Source organism: Pavona decussata, unplaced genomic scaffold (assembly GCF_977016875.1).
Source record: "Pavona decussata unplaced genomic scaffold, jaPavDecu1.1 SCAFFOLD_195, whole genome shotgun sequence".
Lineage (NCBI taxonomy): Eukaryota > Metazoa > Cnidaria > Anthozoa > Scleractinia > Agariciidae > Pavona > Pavona decussata.
In genome coordinates this window covers 1,706,173-1,724,248 of record NW_028145604.1, presented here as the reverse complement: position 1 = coordinate 1,724,248, position 18,076 = coordinate 1,706,173, and the positions used below count along the sequence as shown (strand labels likewise).

At 40.9% G+C, this 18,076-nt stretch overlaps 1 protein-coding gene across 2 annotated transcripts in view; it reads left to right on the top strand.

The window, feature by feature from the left end:
• LOC146461672 (transcription factor 21-like) overlaps positions 1 to 17,254 on the top strand; it is a 28,491-nt gene extending 11,237 nt beyond the window's left edge. The window contains exon 2 of one of the 2 annotated variants that reach the window (XM_085086559.1): positions 15,835 to 17,254. In XM_085086559.1, the coding sequence (XP_084942685.1) occupies positions 15,835 to 15,965 (131 nt within the window). In that variant the 3' untranslated portion in view covers positions 15,966 to 17,254. Of the gene's footprint in view, positions 1 to 6,445; positions 6,807 to 15,834 lie in introns of those variants that run through there. The other variant, XM_085086558.1, reaches the window with a different exon arrangement.
• Positions 17,255 to 18,076: the final 822 nt, after the last annotated feature.

Sequence of the window (18,076 nt, the reverse complement as noted above, 5' to 3'; positions counted from 1 at the left end):
TTAATTTGGTTTTCTCGACACAGCGGCAAAATGAGTGCGCATGCTCCGGCGATTTGTGATTCAATCGTGAATCGATTACGAGTGCTCCACTTCAATCGCCAAATTCACACCTGTTACCACAATATTTTTTTTGTTGAATAAGATATGTGATGGAGCAAGTTCGAAGGAACCTTTCCTGAAAGCGGCAACCTTAGCTATTTTGATTTGGGCTTATCCACGCGAAACGAGAACAAGCAATTGAAATTTTAAAAAAGCCGCCATTTTGCCGAGTAAGATTGCTCACGCGTGACGAGCATGCGCAGTCATTTTGCCGCTGTGTCGGTTTTCTCAGCAAAGATGAAAAGCGTACAAGAAGGCCTAGCTCATTGCGAACTCACTTTCTTTGTTCGGCGATAAATGAAGAAGGATTCACAAACGAGAAACTGAGTTATTTTAAGAGCAAAACTTACCCTTGTGATCCATTTGGTATCAAATTGAGGGATCGATAGTATTTGCTTACCACAACCCTAGCACGCGCTTAATAGCATCACTAACAGAATCTGTAAAGCGCGCGCAAACTGTGTTCGGCCACCTTAAGCTAATACTGGGTTAACGTGAACTTTGATTCGAGTTTTAAGTACCAATCAACAACCATTTTTCCAAAAGATTTTTGCCTTTCAGTTGTGACTTAAATTCAGCTTTTAAAAGCATTTCAGTTTCATGAGCGAGATGAAAACCTCGATTAACCTTTAATCGGGGATTAGCGTCAATCGGCTTTTGTAAACCGGGTCCATGTAGATATAGCAAGTGCGTATTATTTGAGCTGATATCGTTGATAAGCGCCCCTATTGCACTAAGTACCGGCCTTGTATCGCTAAGTGAGCCTATTACTTAAGGGGACAATGTCAGCTATTTTTGGCAATAGTTCGAAAAGCCCAGAAATGTGTCTATGAATAAAAATCTAAAAATGCATTGATAGTATAAATATCTTTTGCTGGGATGGCAAAGATGAAAATCGATTGCATCTTAAAAAAATGGTCATTTTTTTTAAAAGTTCTTCACTAGTGTCTAGCAAAACCTTTTAGATCTGATTAATATGGCTTGTTATCTGCTTGAGTGATCACTTGACATTTTTCCCATCAGTACTCTAAGAACAACTTGTGTGAGAGCAAAGGCACTTAGGCAGATGTTTAGGACAGTTTTAACCAAAGAGGACAGAATCCTTGGGACATGTGCGTACGTGTGTCCAGAGAGATTTGTGGTTGAAAGGAAGGCAGCAAAGTAATTGACTTACAAATGCGAAACGTGTTCTCAGATTCCCTTCAAATGTATAGGCTTTACCGAACTTTCACTTGCTACAAATCCTGTCAATGGTCTTATCTTATTACAGTATTTTCTACAATTGCAGGTCAGATTAAGTCACAAAAGACTTAAACTAAACCGCTTATTGAAGATTGGGCCCAATCTCCAGTAAGGCGGCGTGGTGGGCGCTCCAGCCAATCTTTCAGCAGGTAGTTCTCGAGCGAAACTCCGGACATGGAAATATCTTTCCAAAAACCGAGAAAGTCCGAGAAAATCACCAACACCAAAAAAAGGCCGATTGCATGGTCTGATTAAACTGCACCACAAATAATTTAAATTTTAAACAGTTCACCAGTGAGCGAGCGCTCAAACAAGACACCAATCAAATTAGACTTAAGCCGTTCGCTTGACCGTGAAAATCTTCTATAACCGATATTTTTTCAAATTTCCTCATGACAATTAGACCGTGAAGACAACTTGTGCCATAAATTCTTAAAGCATTTTGGGGGAGACACTGACTTTGTTTTGGAAGTGAATTGCATACGTGAAAAATCCGATGTTGAAATGAATAAATTGAGTGACGCTACTTGACAGAAATTCTATGGTTTTTAATGTAAAAATATTGTAAATGACATGCTGTAGACAAACTTCTTGCGCTAAATTTAATTCGATTTTAAATTTTGATTTTATTTAGGTTTATCCCATACAACAACAGACGGCTGGAAATTACAATTTACACGTAAAGGGGTCCAGTTACAAAAAGATAAGGAGAAAGGCAAAAAACATAAAAACTAATACCTTGCCCTGTAGATACAATCAAACTAAAAATTTCAACAGAAAACATCTTATCTTTATTAGACCTTCTAAATTTTTTTTACGGAAATTTGCAAACTCTGCATAGCCAGAGTACAGGCGAAATTTGAAAATATGTGCGCAGCAAAAGAGAAATATTTCCATCTTCTTACATTGAAATTTTTTCTCATTTTTCTCAAAGAAAAAGAAGGATCACCGTTCGTTTCGATAAATCCATATTTTTCTTCTTCAGCGCGCGCACTCGACGTTTGACGTGCCGTGATGTTGCGAACGACTTGCCGGCACACTTATTAAGGTTGAGCAAAGCTGAATTGGCAGGAACTTCATTAACTTCATTAACCTGAGAGAACGCGTGCCAATGTCTGCAAAAGCTCATGTGAACAAGGCAATGTTCATTGCCCACCCAAAACGTTTATCATCTGAGCAAACGGCAAACGTTTGTTCCGGAACCACTCTATGTTTCTCGGAAGCAAAAAAATTGTCCGCAACAAATGTTTCGTTTACGCGCAAACGGAGGAACCTTTAGAAAACAAATTCGAATTAGTCGTATTAGGCTACACCCCGACCAAATTTCTTTGTTTATTTGTCATGGCCATTTGTTCTCGAAATTGTAATGGTTATGATTAATTGGTAACACGACTTTGTGTCGTGCAACTCAGTTTTTTTTTTAATCAAACTCATGACGAAACAACTACACAGTTGTCCGATATTGTTTATCACTGATATGATTTCAGACCGAATATATTGGACTCCACTCAGTCCTATTACCATTATTATGTGCAGTTGAAAAACGTATGGATGCTAAAATAGAACCACATAGGGCGCGCAGCGTAACCTATGCGGGAACTATAAAAAGAAAACTGCTGAGTTGAAAAAAAAAATGACGATAAAAGATAAAAACTAATAGACAATCTAAAGCTCTCTGATAACTAAAACTATATTGAGCCCCTATGCTATTCCCTCAGGGAAAGTCAAGTGTCGGTAGTTTTGAAAGTTCTCTCTTTGTTGAGAGAACTCGAGATGGTAGCCTTCTGCATCCTTCTCAATACGTCATGACCCCTGCTGCCAAAGAGCTTCCTCATTGTCAGGTCAAAATCCCTTGACTCCAGCACATCAGTGATGATGTTACATTGTTCAACGTCATAGCCAGGGTACTGCTTCTTCAGCTCGAATCACAGTGGCCCGTATTTGACCGTCTTCTCCTCGGACTTCTTTTCCCGATACTCCATCCATGGACAGGACATCTCCATAGCCTACACCTTCTTATTCTTGTGGTCCACAAATCGAGCGTCCACTCTGTTAGCCTTGACGATGGTATGTTCTGCATAAACTGGAACATCCCAAAACGCTAATGCCTCAGACGACTCATAGACTGGTTTAGGCACTGCACATGAGTACCAGGGAGGGACTGAATCAATTAGCCTCAGATCCCTCGTCATCTCGAAGAAGAGGACTTTCAGTGCTGCATTGTGTCTTTCTAGGTATTAAGACTGGGCCAGAGCAGAGCACCCCGCTAGCACATGCGCAATAGTCTCAGGAGATTTCCCACACACTCTACACGTGACGTCGCCCTGTGCTGCACCTGTTTTGTGGACTGTGTACACCTTAGTGGGCGTGAGCTGCTCGTACAACTCCACTATCCCAGCGATGGTATTGGTAGGAGCACATGTCCAATCACGCAACCAACCAAAGCATCCACTCTGATTTAGCTCGCTGCCACCTAGCGTGCAAGAAACGTCCGTGCCACTTCTCCTCATTGATCTTCTCTTTCAGCTTCTCCATATCTGCCTTCTTGAGGTGTTCTTTAACCTTTGGCCCTTTAGTCTCCGTCTCAGGATCGCTCAAGACCGGCACGACGGTTGAGGGTACTCCAGGGACAGGCTCATGCCCAGTTCCTAGGCAAACTTATGCATTTCCTTCATCAGCGACGTGCGTCCCTTCTCTACCGCGCTCTCTTCGAATTGTTGCACCGCCCTCATAAAGGGGTCCCATGTTCTGACAAAGCTTCATTGCCGCCTTGATCTTGGTCAACTTGTATTCACGCTCAACCGAGCGCAAGCCACGCCCTCCTTTCTCTCTTGCCAAATACGTTATCGCCATCGAAGGGATGCTTCCCACCGTTTTCACAGATGATCTTTCTAGCCTCTCTGTCGATAACCCGCAGTTCTGTGATTGGCCAGTGTTGAGTCCAAATCAGATAGGTTAGGACTGGCATTGCGAACTGGTTGCTGGCTCCTACTCGGTTAATATCTGACAGAGGACTAGACCATATCACCGATAACCTTCTCAGATACTCCTTGGCTGCGCACTCAAGGGCCAGCTTTTCATCTTGTGTCACTGTTTCTTGAACTCCTAAGAACTTATAACTGGTCCCTGGCTTGAGACTCTCAACCACTGATGACTGGTCCAGCTTCGTTTCCACCGCATCTTGCACTTGGGTACCCCTCTTGACATGAAGGACATTGCATTTCTTGGGGCTCCAATGTAAGCCGATATCCTGCATGGCGTTGCTAGCAGACCCCAAAACTCTGTTCAGCTGGGCCTCAGTCAACGCGAACACCTTCAGATCGTCTATATATAACAGGTGGGTTACCTTTGTTCCTATAGGCTTTGAAAGCCTATATCCCTCGGTGGCACCTGGTAGCCAGGCTACTGGGTTTAGGAACAAGGTAAAGAGGCGCGGACAGAGGTTATTATTATTATTATTATTATTATTATTATTATTATTATTATGTGCAGTTAAAAAACGTATGTATGCTAAAATAGAACCACATAGGGCGCGCAGCGTAACCTATGCGATGTTAAGGAACTATAAAAAGAAAACTGCTGAGTTAAAAATTAAAAAAAAAATAGCGATAAAATATGAAAATCTCATAAAATATAAAAGCTCTCCGACAAAAAAACGATATGGAGCTTCTACGCTATTCCTTAAAGGAAAGTCAATTGATGGTAGCTTTGAATGTTCTAACTATGTTGAGAGAACTCGAAATGGTAGCCTTCTGCATCCTTCTCAATATGTCATAACCCCTGCTGCCAAAGAGCTTCCTCATTGTCAGGTCTACATCCCTTGACCATCCCCCAAGCACGTCAATGATGATGTTACATTATTATTATTATTATTACTATTATTATTATTATTATTATTATTATTATTATTATTATTATCATTATTATTATTATCAAAATCTTACAATCATGAAATTTTAACTCAGTTTTCACTTGTTCACAGTTAAGTCCATTGCAACAACAGTTAAAACGAGAGGCTGTGCTTGTCTCCCAGCTTTGCACACCATATTCTTATGTTTGTCCTTATAATGCTAATTGCTGTAAAGATAAGTACTTTAAATTATCAGGCGATAGCCAATTTGCACTTTAATTGTTCTTTTTAATCAACACATGCCAAAGAAAACCTACTTCAAACAATGTTTAAAGAATAGAGATGAAACCAAAAAAGCTTTTTAAAAAAACCTGAGACGGAAATGTTATCATGAACGACATTATATGTTATCTATCAACCTGACCTCGTTCCCGGGAAGAAGAGAGACTCTGGGAACGAGGTTGATACATCAACATTTCGTGGTTGTTTTTGCTTACAAATTAAAGTGCTCTAAAAATCTGTTTAGTAAACATGTGTTACCTACAAACTAACAACAATCGGAAAAAAACGCGTGTTTGAAGCGGTGGGCATAAAACAATACATGTAACTATCAATACAACAGGTTTGTTTACATGATAACTTACCAAATCTAGCTCAAAAGCTCCCAATCAGTCAGCCTTCCTCTCCGGCTGTTTTGAACCAAACCACAAATGAAATGTACTCTTGTCCACTGTCGAATAAGCTGTTCACAACTGTTAGCGTCAGGAGATTTTTAAGCTCAAACATTAGAGTATACACTATATGTCAATTCTAAAATGTAGCGAGAAACGACCGGTAAGCACATGACCACGATGACCACTACTGCATGTACGATAGCCGAATGGTAGCCGCACGAAAAAGGCGCCAAAATAAGCTCTCTCCAGGCTCTCGCCTTGCCCTCGGTATCAACTGTCCTCGCTCGTTTCCAGGCTACCACACATGGAAAAATTACACCTATTCTAGCTATGAAGGAGTCAAAATGGAGGGAAACCGTCGATTCCATTACAAGAGCACACATTCACACCTCATATACGAGTTTGCTTTTTGTTTTTACTTGATAAGGTGCTGAACAGGAGGCATTAAACAGATTTGTATGAGTAGATCTCATGCTAATTTTGAAATGAAAAAATAACATATAATGCCCCTTAGACCTTAACCTAATGCAGAAGTAACAACAATATGCTAATAATGGCTATCTTTTCATTTCTTGTCTAGATATATGGTCAGACACATCTAGTGACCTTTGCGTTCACACCGAGGAACCATATCTTCAGAGCATACTACTTAACAGTTTCCAATCGGACACTTTAACCTCGCCTTTATTGGAACTCACGGATAGACTCTGAACACAAGCATCCTCACTAGCTCATCTCCTGACCAAGTCTTCTTGGCGTTCGAGAGGAGCTGACTGGCTCCATACACCACGCAGAAAGTGTTCCGTCCACAAAGTCCAAACTGAACAGTAAAATTTTGTCTCAACTATCGCATGACCCCTCTCAGCGTTTACTTTATCATTTTTTTTTTTTTAGATTGATCATCTTTTTCGTGTAGGATAAATTTAAGTTCAAACCAAAAAATCCGGTTACCTGCAAATGTCAACCCCCTACTGCCTCTTATGCGCATGCTGGTACCCCCATAAACAAATGAGGGCAACATGTTAAGGGAGAGGCAGGCTTGAAATACAAGAGAATAGCTCATATTCGTAGCTCAAAAGACTGTACTGTCACTAAATAGAAGAGATTTATTTGCAGTGGCCTGCAATGACATTTAAGACTTTATACAAACACAACGGTGACGGCAACGAGAACGTCAAAAAACAAGAGATTTAATAAGCAAAAACGATGGTTCCACATATGAGCTAACCGCAGTGGTGAGCCGGTGAGAGCAGACGCCTTTTCGCGAAGGTGAATTCTCTTTTTCTCCTGAGCTCGAACGCCGTTGCTATTATTTATGATTCTCGATAATCCAGCCAAATTGAACAAGGTGAACAAAATCACGAAGTAGCTATAAGATATCGTGAATGTGTCTTTCTTAGTGACGTTTTCGTTGGTGTTGCTAATGATTGCAGCCGAGCGAGCTGGTCGACACTGATTTAATATAATAATAGAGGATCCTCTCTCCTGAACATAGACTAGAAATAATAGAGAAAAACTGAAATTATAATATTTTCATTTCTATATTTTATTGAAGAAGGCAGATCATTTAGAGTCAATCATAGAGTTAAAATTAGCGCAAAACTGCTGGAGGAAAGTATGGGCAGGATATTTTAGCTCACTTAATTTGCGCCAGAAGTTTACTTCAAAATGAAGACAGAAATTTAAAAACGATTGTTTTACTTCACGGTGTTTGTCATGATCAGTCTGGATCTCACTAAAATAAAACATTAGTCTGTTGAGATCTAGCCTGCGAACGCAGACGTATTTCCGGCTGTCGCGTCTCTCCGCCGAGGTATACGTTAGGGTTCAGGGTTAGGGATTGCCGGAAATATGTCTGCGTTCGCAGGCTAGCTGAGATCAGAGGACACAATCATTAATTATTCATTACAATTATTAGTGCACATAGTGCTCAAAACATGGACTGGAAATCAAGAAGGCATGAAGACAACATCTTCAGCATAATTCACCCGTAAATAAATCAAGAAAACTCTTTCAGTTTGACTAGTATGGTTTGTAACATTATAAAAGGCTCCGTAAAATAAACCCTCTTCAAAGCTGAACTGGGCTCTGTGGGTACAACCAAAAATTACAAAAAATGCAAAATCAACCAGATCCGTCAGCGAAATTGAAAAGTATTCAGAACAGCTTCATGATTTGTGCGTTGTGTGTCCGTCGCATTCAAACTTTTCGTAATTGCAAAATCGAACCATTCAGGTCATAACTGGGTGTGGTCACCATTCAAGTGCTACCGCCCCCCGTACAATTACAAGACTAAAATGGTGTGACGTCTATGCCAGAAGAATAAAAATAATCCCTATGTGACCATTGGCCCCCTGTAGCCTGTTAGCTGTTCATCTCCTCTTCCCCAGTCCCCGACTGAAACTGAAACTGAACTCTCCACGTCGGTTCCTCCTCAGTCTCACACACAAGGGAGTTTGAAACAGGCCATTTGTCTCAGAATCTCTTTGTTTTAAGTGAATAACCCGAAATCAATCTCGATTTCGTTTGAATGACAAGTCAGAAGGCCTCTGTACCATTGCAGTTATGTCCTCCGTTGCAGACATGTCCTCTGACGTCATGTGATATGATGGGCCAATCACATAATGCGATCTATCTTGGCCCACGCGAATTAAGACTGGTAAAGAGACTCCGTTGCAGTTCGGTCTTCGAGCAAAATTGGTTATTCGACGGGGTGAGGGTAAGTGGCAAATATATTTGACTTGATTTGAAAGTGACGTAACTGAGCGGCTTACATCGATCGACTTCGTTTAAAAATCGAAAGCAACAGTATGTGCGTTGGTGTTCAGTTTCCATAAGCCTCTAAAGTCTTGTTCATACTATCCTCGTAAATAAGAGAATAAATTAGAGAAGGAAATGCTAACATTGAGCTTACGATCTAACCGACAAGAGGCCACAAGAAGGAGAACGCTTCTTTCCCGACAAACGGGAGAGCTTTAAACTCAACGATTCTCCTTGATCTTCGTATCATAGCATTCCAATTTTCTCTAGAAACCTAGTGCACCCAAATTAAAAAGCAAAATTGCTGTGACTTAGAGCGCAATATGTTCGGCAAAGTTCTGAAGTTTTATTACAATAGTACCGTTTCAATTGTTCAGTTGTGTCCTCAGTCTATATACATTTTTGGGACATCAGTTGTCCGGTTTTCAGTACCATTTATTTGTCGCAAACAAACACTCAGGGAGCCCAAAGGAGAAGCGCGACACAAATCTCAGTACTCACGTCTGTCTCATGTTTTTAATCTACCGTCGCCTTACTTCTGTTGCTTCTGTTACTTTAAAACTAACTAGCGGAATTTGCAGATTTATGTCTTTTTGTCTTCACTGAGAGCGTTTTTTTAAGTCGTTTTATACGAAAGTCATAAAGCGCTTTGTGATGTTTTATCTGACAATTACCACAGTGCGCTTTGTGGTTTTGTATGTGAAGCCATAAAGTGCTTTGTGGTCAGTTTTAGGGCATTCAACAATGAAAACTGGGTGTTTCCTTGACACCTACAAGCATATCACACGATCTTGTGAACATTATATGATTTTTCCAATTTTATCACCAGAGAGCGCTTTGTGGACTAAAGAAGGTGCCACAGAGCGCTTTGTGGCCTAATCAAAACACCAAAAAGCGCTCTGTGGCGCGGTTATTACAACCGGAGATACTAGTGAATATGGGGTCTCCGCGGATAAGCCTAGAAAGGCTTGTGAGCTTTCCAGCTCAATATCATGACTTTTGTTAACCCTTTAAGCCCCGATAGTGCCATATGGCACAAGATGCAATTACATGCTCAATATTCAGTCAATTTGTGTGAAATTTGCACAACTAAAAGATCTTGGAAAGATCTGCATATGGAAGGCATAATATCATGCCCCACTCCTATACAAGACTTGATTTACCACCCCTGCAACTTTTGGAACTTTTTATCTTTGTACTTTTTAGGCTAAGTTATTATCTGACAACAACCAATGCACTGAGAGCTGCAAATTAAGCTACAGTTTAGGGACATACCCAATCTGTACAAGGAACAGGAAAATTTTAAACATTTTTATTTTTTCATTTTGGGCACTTGTCAATTCAATCTGTGACCTCCTCCATTTCTTTTGGTGTGATTTATAGCATACCCCAGAAAACACCTTTCAAATGGTATATCACATGTGGTCTCCTGGTTTATAGTTACCGATTTAGAAAAATTTGGCATTTCCCTCAGGGCTTAAAGGGTTAAGAAATACTAATGTAACGATACCTGTCAGTGATTTTGGGCAATAAATAAAGTTGAAAAGTTAAGTTGAAAGTGCGTTGCTTTGTGGCACCTAGTGAGTCCAATTCAGACTGAGTAGTTCGGAACACTTGAAACCGCACTGAGAAAGGAGCTCAGCAATTGGCAGCACGATGAACTATCAGTCAATTATTTCATTTTTTTTTATCCATTATAATCCAGTTTTTCAAGTGATTTCAAATCAGTTAAATCACTGCCACCCAGCGCAAGTTTTATTTTTTATTTTGGAGGGAGGTGAAGGGGAGTGGAAATAACAGGCTCTTCTACAGCACCGGCCGATTTCTTTGACCCTCGAGCAAAGTTGTTTTACGATGACGTACTTTTTGGTAATTCGGTTCTCATCAGAACAGCAATCTGTTGTTATCTGATTGACTTCTTAACAATGTGCGATAGGCCCTTCATCAGTACAGATATCATCCTGTTATTTGTTTGTACGTTTTGTATTTGCTGCTGCTTCCCAGTCGTAAATGATTATACTTTGTCGGGAAAAATGGTCTACTATCGGAGCACGAATTAAGTTCTCATGATGATTTGCCATACCTTGTAATCAAATGATCGAAAATCATGTATTTACTGGTAAAATAGCCTCACTCAACGCGTGAAGAATGACACTGAGCTTAACCAATCAGGGAGATCCAGTTTCTTGGGATCAAAGCCGTCGTAATACCTGGGCGCTGAAAGCCCCGGGAAAATAAAAACAAGATGGGCTATTTACATCATCCAAAAAACCTCAACTTCGTGAATCAAAACAATATCGAAAAGCAAAAGGACTCGAATGACAAATGAAAGGGCCCAGTAGTTTACGCCATAAATGAGTGAAGGTGTACACGCTCTCCCCTTTTTCCCCTAGTCATACTTTTCCCCACACGTTAACTTTTCCTCCCCCTCCTTCACTCTCTGATCACTCGGAATACTGTGGCTTCTAGGCGGAACCCTTAGCACATTGTACAAGCCACAACTTGTCTAGTAAAACGCAGAGAAAATGGTACTACAAATCCTCTGTGTTATAGACAGCACTGAATTCTGGTAGCCAAGATATATTTGGGCAACAAAAATTCTAAAACCGTCTCTGTTCACAAACGACTAACAAGTTCCATTAAATTGCGTTCAGCGCCCCTTACAAAGTTTTGTCCGCGCGCCGGTGTCTACCAACAGCGTTGGTCAATAGGGTTGCTTATGACGATCAATAGAAGTCTTTCCTCTCTTCAATTAATGAAAAAGTGTGTTCAGCGTTGAAGCCAGCTGGAACATCATGAAAGTTAATATATTCACAGATAGAAAGGAAAATCGTACCTCAATCGAATTTTACAACTCATTACTCGAACGTTTAGCGGGTTAAAAAGGCCTCATCAAAGCAAAACCGGCCGCTGATTTTCGTTAGCATTACGAGCAAGAATGGAAAACTACTAAGAGCCTTCATAAATAGTTCTTTCCGCAAGCCAATATTTTTCCTTTTGCAAATCTACTGTTCAGCTAATTCAACGGGACAAATAACATATGGTCGATGGCTGGTGAGATCCCTCAAGAATTTGTGCCAGTGAGATGATCTTTTCATGTTCCCTGACTCATCAATAGCTCAAAATCTTGGGCCCCTCCTAGACATGATATGACTGTCTATCTCCAAAACCTTTCAACTCTCTGTTTATTCTGTTATCTATGACATTTGCAACATTTATCAGTGCACCAAGCGCTGCAAAACAAGCTATAAATAAGTGTATGGATATAGATGGCGACTTCTTATTAAAGCAAATTTATTCCAAAGCTATAAAGACTTCATTCAATTTTGATGTGTTTATTTGTTTGTTTGTTTGTTTGTTTTAAAATCTCGTAAAAAAAAATGGCTCTCTTGGTACGGGCGAAAGGATCAACTGAAAGAATTAACGAATCGCTTAAAGTTTAAAAGTGTAAATGGTTTACAAGCAGCGATTCTCTCAGAATGGTACAATAGATTGACTTCAACTTGATGCTGGCCGTTCAATGTGAGTTTCTTTAATTCAACAAACTTTTTTGCACAAAGTTCCATTATTTTCATCATGTCCTCATAATCTGCCTCTTAGTCTTCTTATGTATCTTCTGCGGTGCTTCATCCAATTATAACTCCAGTTATGTTTCTGTAAATCTATTTCAGAAAAGCAAAATAAATTAATCAAAAAATATCCTCACTACGCACACAGATAAGTTTTCAACTAGTATTGAGTTAGGCTTTGTGACTTTGTGTCGTGCAATTCAGTTTTTTTTTATCAAACTCATGACGAAACAACTACACAGTTGTCCGATATTGTTAATCACTCATATGATTTCAGACCGAATTGGACTCCACTCAGTCCTATTACCATTATTATGTGCCGTTGATAAACGTATGGATGCTAAAATAGAACCACATAGGGCGCGCAGCGTAACCTATGCGATCTGAAGGAACTATAAAAAGAAAACTGCTGAGTTGAAAAAAATTGGCGATAAAAGATAAAAACTAACAGACAATCTAAAGCTCTCTGATAACTAAAACTATATTGAGCCCCTATGCTATTCCCTCAGGGAAAGTCAAGTGACGGTAGCTTTGAAAGTTCTCTCTATGTTGAGAGAACTCGAGATGGTAGCCTTCTGCATCCTTCTCAATACGTCATGACCCCTGCTGCCAAAGAGCTTCCTCATTGTCAGGTCTACATCCCTTGACCATCCCCCCGGCACGTCAATGATGATGTTACATTGTTCAACATCATACGCCAGGGTACTGCTTCTTCAGCTCGAATCACAGTGGCCCGTATTTGACCGTCTTCTTTTCCCCGATGCTCCATCCACGGACAGGACATCTCCACGGCCCACACCTTCTTATTCTTGTGGTCCACAAGTGGAGCGTCCACTCTGTTAGCCTTGACCATGGTGTGTTCCGCGTACACTGGGACATCCCAAAACGCTAATGCCTCAGATGACTCATAGACTGGTTTGGGCACTGCACACGAGTACCAGGGAGGGACTGAATCAATTAGCCTCAGATCCCTCGTCATCTCGAAAAAGAGGACTTTCAGTGCTGCGTTGTGTCTTTCTAGTTATTTAGACTAGGCCAGAGCAGAGCACCCCGCTAGCACATGCGCAAGAGTCTGAGGAGATTTCCCACACAGTCTACACGTGACGTCGCCCTGTGCTGCACCTGTTTTGTGGTCTGTGTACACCTTAGTGGGCGTGCGCTGCTCATACAGCTCCACTACCCCAGTGCTGGTATGGGTAGGAGCACATGTCCAATCACGCAACCAACCAAAGCATCCACTCTCATTTAGCTCGCTGCCACCTAGCCTGCAAGAACCGTCCGTGCCACTTCTCCTCATTGATCTTCTCTTTCAGCTTCTCCACATCTGCCTTCTTGAGGTGTTCTCTAACCTTTGGCCCTTTAATCTCCGTCTCAGGATCGCTCAAGACCGGCATGACGGTTGAGGGTACTCCAGGGACAGGCTCATGCCCAGTTCCTCGGCAAACTTATGTGCTTCCTTCATCAGCGAAGTGTGTCCCTTCTCTACCGCAATCTCTTCGAACTGTTGCACCACCCTCATAAAGGGGTTCCACGTTCTGACAAAGCTTCATTGCCGCCAACTTGTATTCACGCTCAAGCGAGCGCAAGCCACGCCCTCCTTTCTCTCTTGAAAAATACATTATCGCCGTCGAGCTTAAGGGATGCTTCCCACCGTTTTCACAGATGACCCTTCTAGCCTCTCTGTCGATACCCCGCAGTTCTGTGATTGGCCAGTGTTGAGTCCACATCAGATAGGTTAGGACTGGCATTGCGAACTGGTTGCTGGCGTTACTCGGTTAATATCTGACAGAGGACTAGACCATATCCCCGACAACCTTCTCAGATACACCTTGGCTGCGCACTCAAGGGCCAGCTTTTCATCTTATGTCACTGTTTCTTGAACTCCTAAGAACTTATAACTGGTCCCTGGTTTGAGACTCTCAACCACTGATGACTGGTCCAGCTTCGTCCCCACCGCATCTTGCACTTGGGTACCCCTCTTGACATGGAGGACATTGCATTTCTTGGGGTTCCAATGTAAGCCCATATCCTGCATGGCATTGCTAGCAGACCTCAAAACTCTGTTCAGTTTGGCCTCAGCCAACGCGAACACCTTAAGATCGTCTATATATAACAGGTGGGTTACCTTTGTTCCTATAGGCTTTGAAAGCCTATATCCCTCAGTGGCACCTAGTAGCCAGGCTACTGGGTTTAGGAACAAGGTAAAGAGGCGCGGACAGAGGTTATTATTATTATTATTATTATTATTATTATTATTATTATTATTATTATTATTACTATTATTATTACTATTATTATTATTACTATTATTATTATTATTATTATTATTATTATTGTCAAAGTCTTACAATCATGAAATTTTAACTCAGTTTTCACTTGTTCACAGTTAAGTTCATTGCAACAACAGTTAAAACGAGAGGCTGTGCTTGTCTCCCAGCTTTGCACACCATATTCTTATGTTTGTCCTTATAATGCTAATTGCTGTAAAGATAAGTACTTTAAATTATCAGGCGATAGCCAATTTGCACTTTAATTGTTCTTTTTAATCAACACATGCCAAAGAAAACCTATTTCAAACAATGTATAAAGAATAGAGATGAAACCAAAAAAGCTTTTTAAAAAAACCTGAGACGGAAATGTTATTATGAACGACAGTATATGTTATCTATCAACCTGACCTCGTTCCCGGGAAGAAGAGAGACCCTGGGAACGAGGTTGATACATCAACATTTTGTGGTCGTGGTCGTTTTCGCTTACAAATTAAAGTGCTCTAAAAATCTGTTTAGTAAACATGTGTTATCTACAAACTAACAACAATCGGAAAAAAACGCGTGTTTGAAGCGGTGGACATAAAACAATATATGTAACTATCAAGTTTACATGATAACTTACCAAATCTAGCTCAAAAGCTTCCATCAGTCAGTCCTCCTCTCCGGCTGTTTTGAACCAAACCACAAATGAAATGTACTCTTGTCCACTGTCGAATAAGCTGTTCACAACTGTTAGCATCAGGAGATTTTTAAGCTCAAACATTGGAGTATAAACTATATGTCAATTTTAAAATGTAGCGAGAAACGACCGGTAAGCACATGACCACGATGACCACTACTGCATGTACGATAGCCGAATGGTAGCCGCACGAAAAAGGCGCCAAAATAGGCTCTCTCCAGACTCTCGCCTTGCCCTCGGTATCAACTTTCCTCGCTCGTTTCCAGGCTACCACACACGGAAAAAATTACACCTATTCTAGCTATGAAGGAGTCAAAATGGAGGGAAACCGTCGATTCCATTCCAAGAGCACACATTCACACCTCATATACGAGTTTGCTTTTTGTTTTTTACTTGATAAGGCGCTGAACAGGAGACATCAAACAGATTTGTATGAGTAGATCTCATGCTGATTTTTAAATTAAAAAATAATATATAATGCCCCTTTTAAATGTTTGTGTTAAACTATCTGCAACCTCCGACCTACCAGTCGCTCTTTCAGATAAATCGGGAATTTCAGTGGCACATCCTCTTCCACTCACGCTTCCAGGTCGAGTTGGAATTTGAAAATGTTGGTTTTTGCCAGACCTTAGCCTAATGCAGAAGTAACAACAATATGCTAATAATGGCTATCTTTTTATTTCTTGTCTAGATATATGGTCAGACACATCTAGTGACCTTTGCGTTCACACCGAGGAACCATATCTTCAGAGCATACTATTTAACAGTTTCCAATCGGACACTTTAACCTCGCCTTTATTGGAACTCACGGATAGACTCTGAAAAAGCATCCTCACTAGCTCATCTCCTGACGTAGTCTTCTTGGCGTTCGAGAGGAGCTGAATGGCACCATGCACCAACTAGAAAGTGTTCCGCTCACAAAGTCCACACTGAACAGTGAAATTTCGTCTCAACTATCGCATGACCCCTGTCAATCTTTACTTTATTTATTTTTTTTAGATTGATCATCTTTTTCCTGTAGAATAAATTTAAGTTCAAACCAAAAAATCCGGTTACCTGCAAATGTCAACCCCCTACTGCCTCTTATGCGCATGCGGGTACCCCATAAACAAATGAGAGCAACATGTTAAGGGAGAGGCAGGCTTGAAATACAAGAGAATAGCTCATATTCGTAGCTCAAAAGACTGTACCGTCACTAAATAGAAGAGATTTATTTGCAGTGGCCTGCAATGACATTTAAGACTTTATACAAACAAAACGGTGACGGCAATGAGAACGTCAAAAAACAAGAGATTTAATAAGCAAAAACGATGGTTCCACATATGAGCTAAAATGTAGCGGGTGAGAGCAGACGCCTTTTCGCGAAGGTGAATTCTCTTTTTCTCCTGAGCTCGAACGCCGTTGCTATTATTTATGATTCTCCATAATCCAGCCAAATTGAACAAGGTGAACAAAATCACGAAGTAGCTATAAGGTATCGTGAATGTGTCTTTCTTAGTGACGTTTTCGTTGGTGTTGCTAATGATTGCAGTCGAGCGAGCTGGTCGACACTGATTTAATATAAAAATAAAGGATCCTCTCTCCTGAACATAGACTAGAAATAATCGAGAAAAAATTAAATTATAATATTTTCACTTCCATATTTTATTGAAGGAAGCAGATCATTTAGAGTCAATCATAGAGTTAAAATTAGCGCAAAACTGCTGGAGGAAACTATGGGCGGGATATTTTAGTTCACTTAATTTGCGCCAGAAGTTTACTTCAAAATGAAGACAGAAATTTAAAAACGATAGTTTTACTTCACGGTATTTGTCATGATCAGTCTGGATCTCACTAAAATAAAACATTAGTCTGTTGAGATCTAGCCTGCGAACGCAGACGTATTTCCGGCTGTCGCGACTCTCCGCCGAGGTTAGGGTTCAGGGTTAGGGATTGCCGGAAATATGTCTGCGTTCGCAGGCTAGTTGAGATCAGAGAACACAATCATTAATTATTCATTATAATTATTAGTGCACATAGTGCTCAAAACATGGACTGGAAATCAAGAAAGCATGAAGACAACATCTTCAGCATAATTCACCTGTAAACAAATGGAAGAAAACATCTTTTTTCGACTAGTATGGTCTGTAACATTATAAAAGGCTCCGTAAAATAAACCCTCTTCAAAGCTGAACTGGGCTCGGTGGGTACAACCAAAAATTACAAAAAATGCAAAATCAACCAGATCCGTCAGCGAAATTGAAAAGTATTCAGAACAGCTTCATGATTTGTGCGTTGTGTACTGTGTCCGTCGCATTCAAACTTTTCGTAATTGCAAAATTGAACACTTCAGGTCATAACTGGGTGTGGTCACCATTCAAGTACTACCTCCCCCACCCCCCTCCCCGTACAATTACAAGACTAAAATGATGTGACTTCTATGCCAGAAGAATAAAATTAATCCCAATGTGACCCCTGGCCCCCCGTAGCCCCAATCTCGTACCCAGAGTCTTCAGGCTTTTTGGTCAGCGGGGCAACGCCGGGAAGACTCTGGGGACATCAAATTTTATTACCGCAGGATTTCTGCGGTAAAACAATGGAAACCGTTACGGAACAGCCAATCAAAAAAATTGAATTTTTTCGATGTCCCCAGAGTCTTCCCGGCGTTGCCCCGCTGACCAAAAAGCCTGAAGACTCTGGGTACGAGATTGCCGTAGCCCGTGAGCTGTTCATCTCCTCTTTGCCAGTCCCCGACTGAAACTGAAACTGAACTCTCCACGTCGGTTCCCCCTCAGTCTCACATACAAGGGAGCTTGAAACAGGGCGTTTGTCACAGAATCGCTTTGTGTTAACTGAATAACCCGAACTCGTTCTCGATCTTGACTCTCTTTTCGTTTGAATGACAAGTCAGAAGGCCTTTTCCTCGTCCCCAGATCTTCGCTTTCAAGATAGCA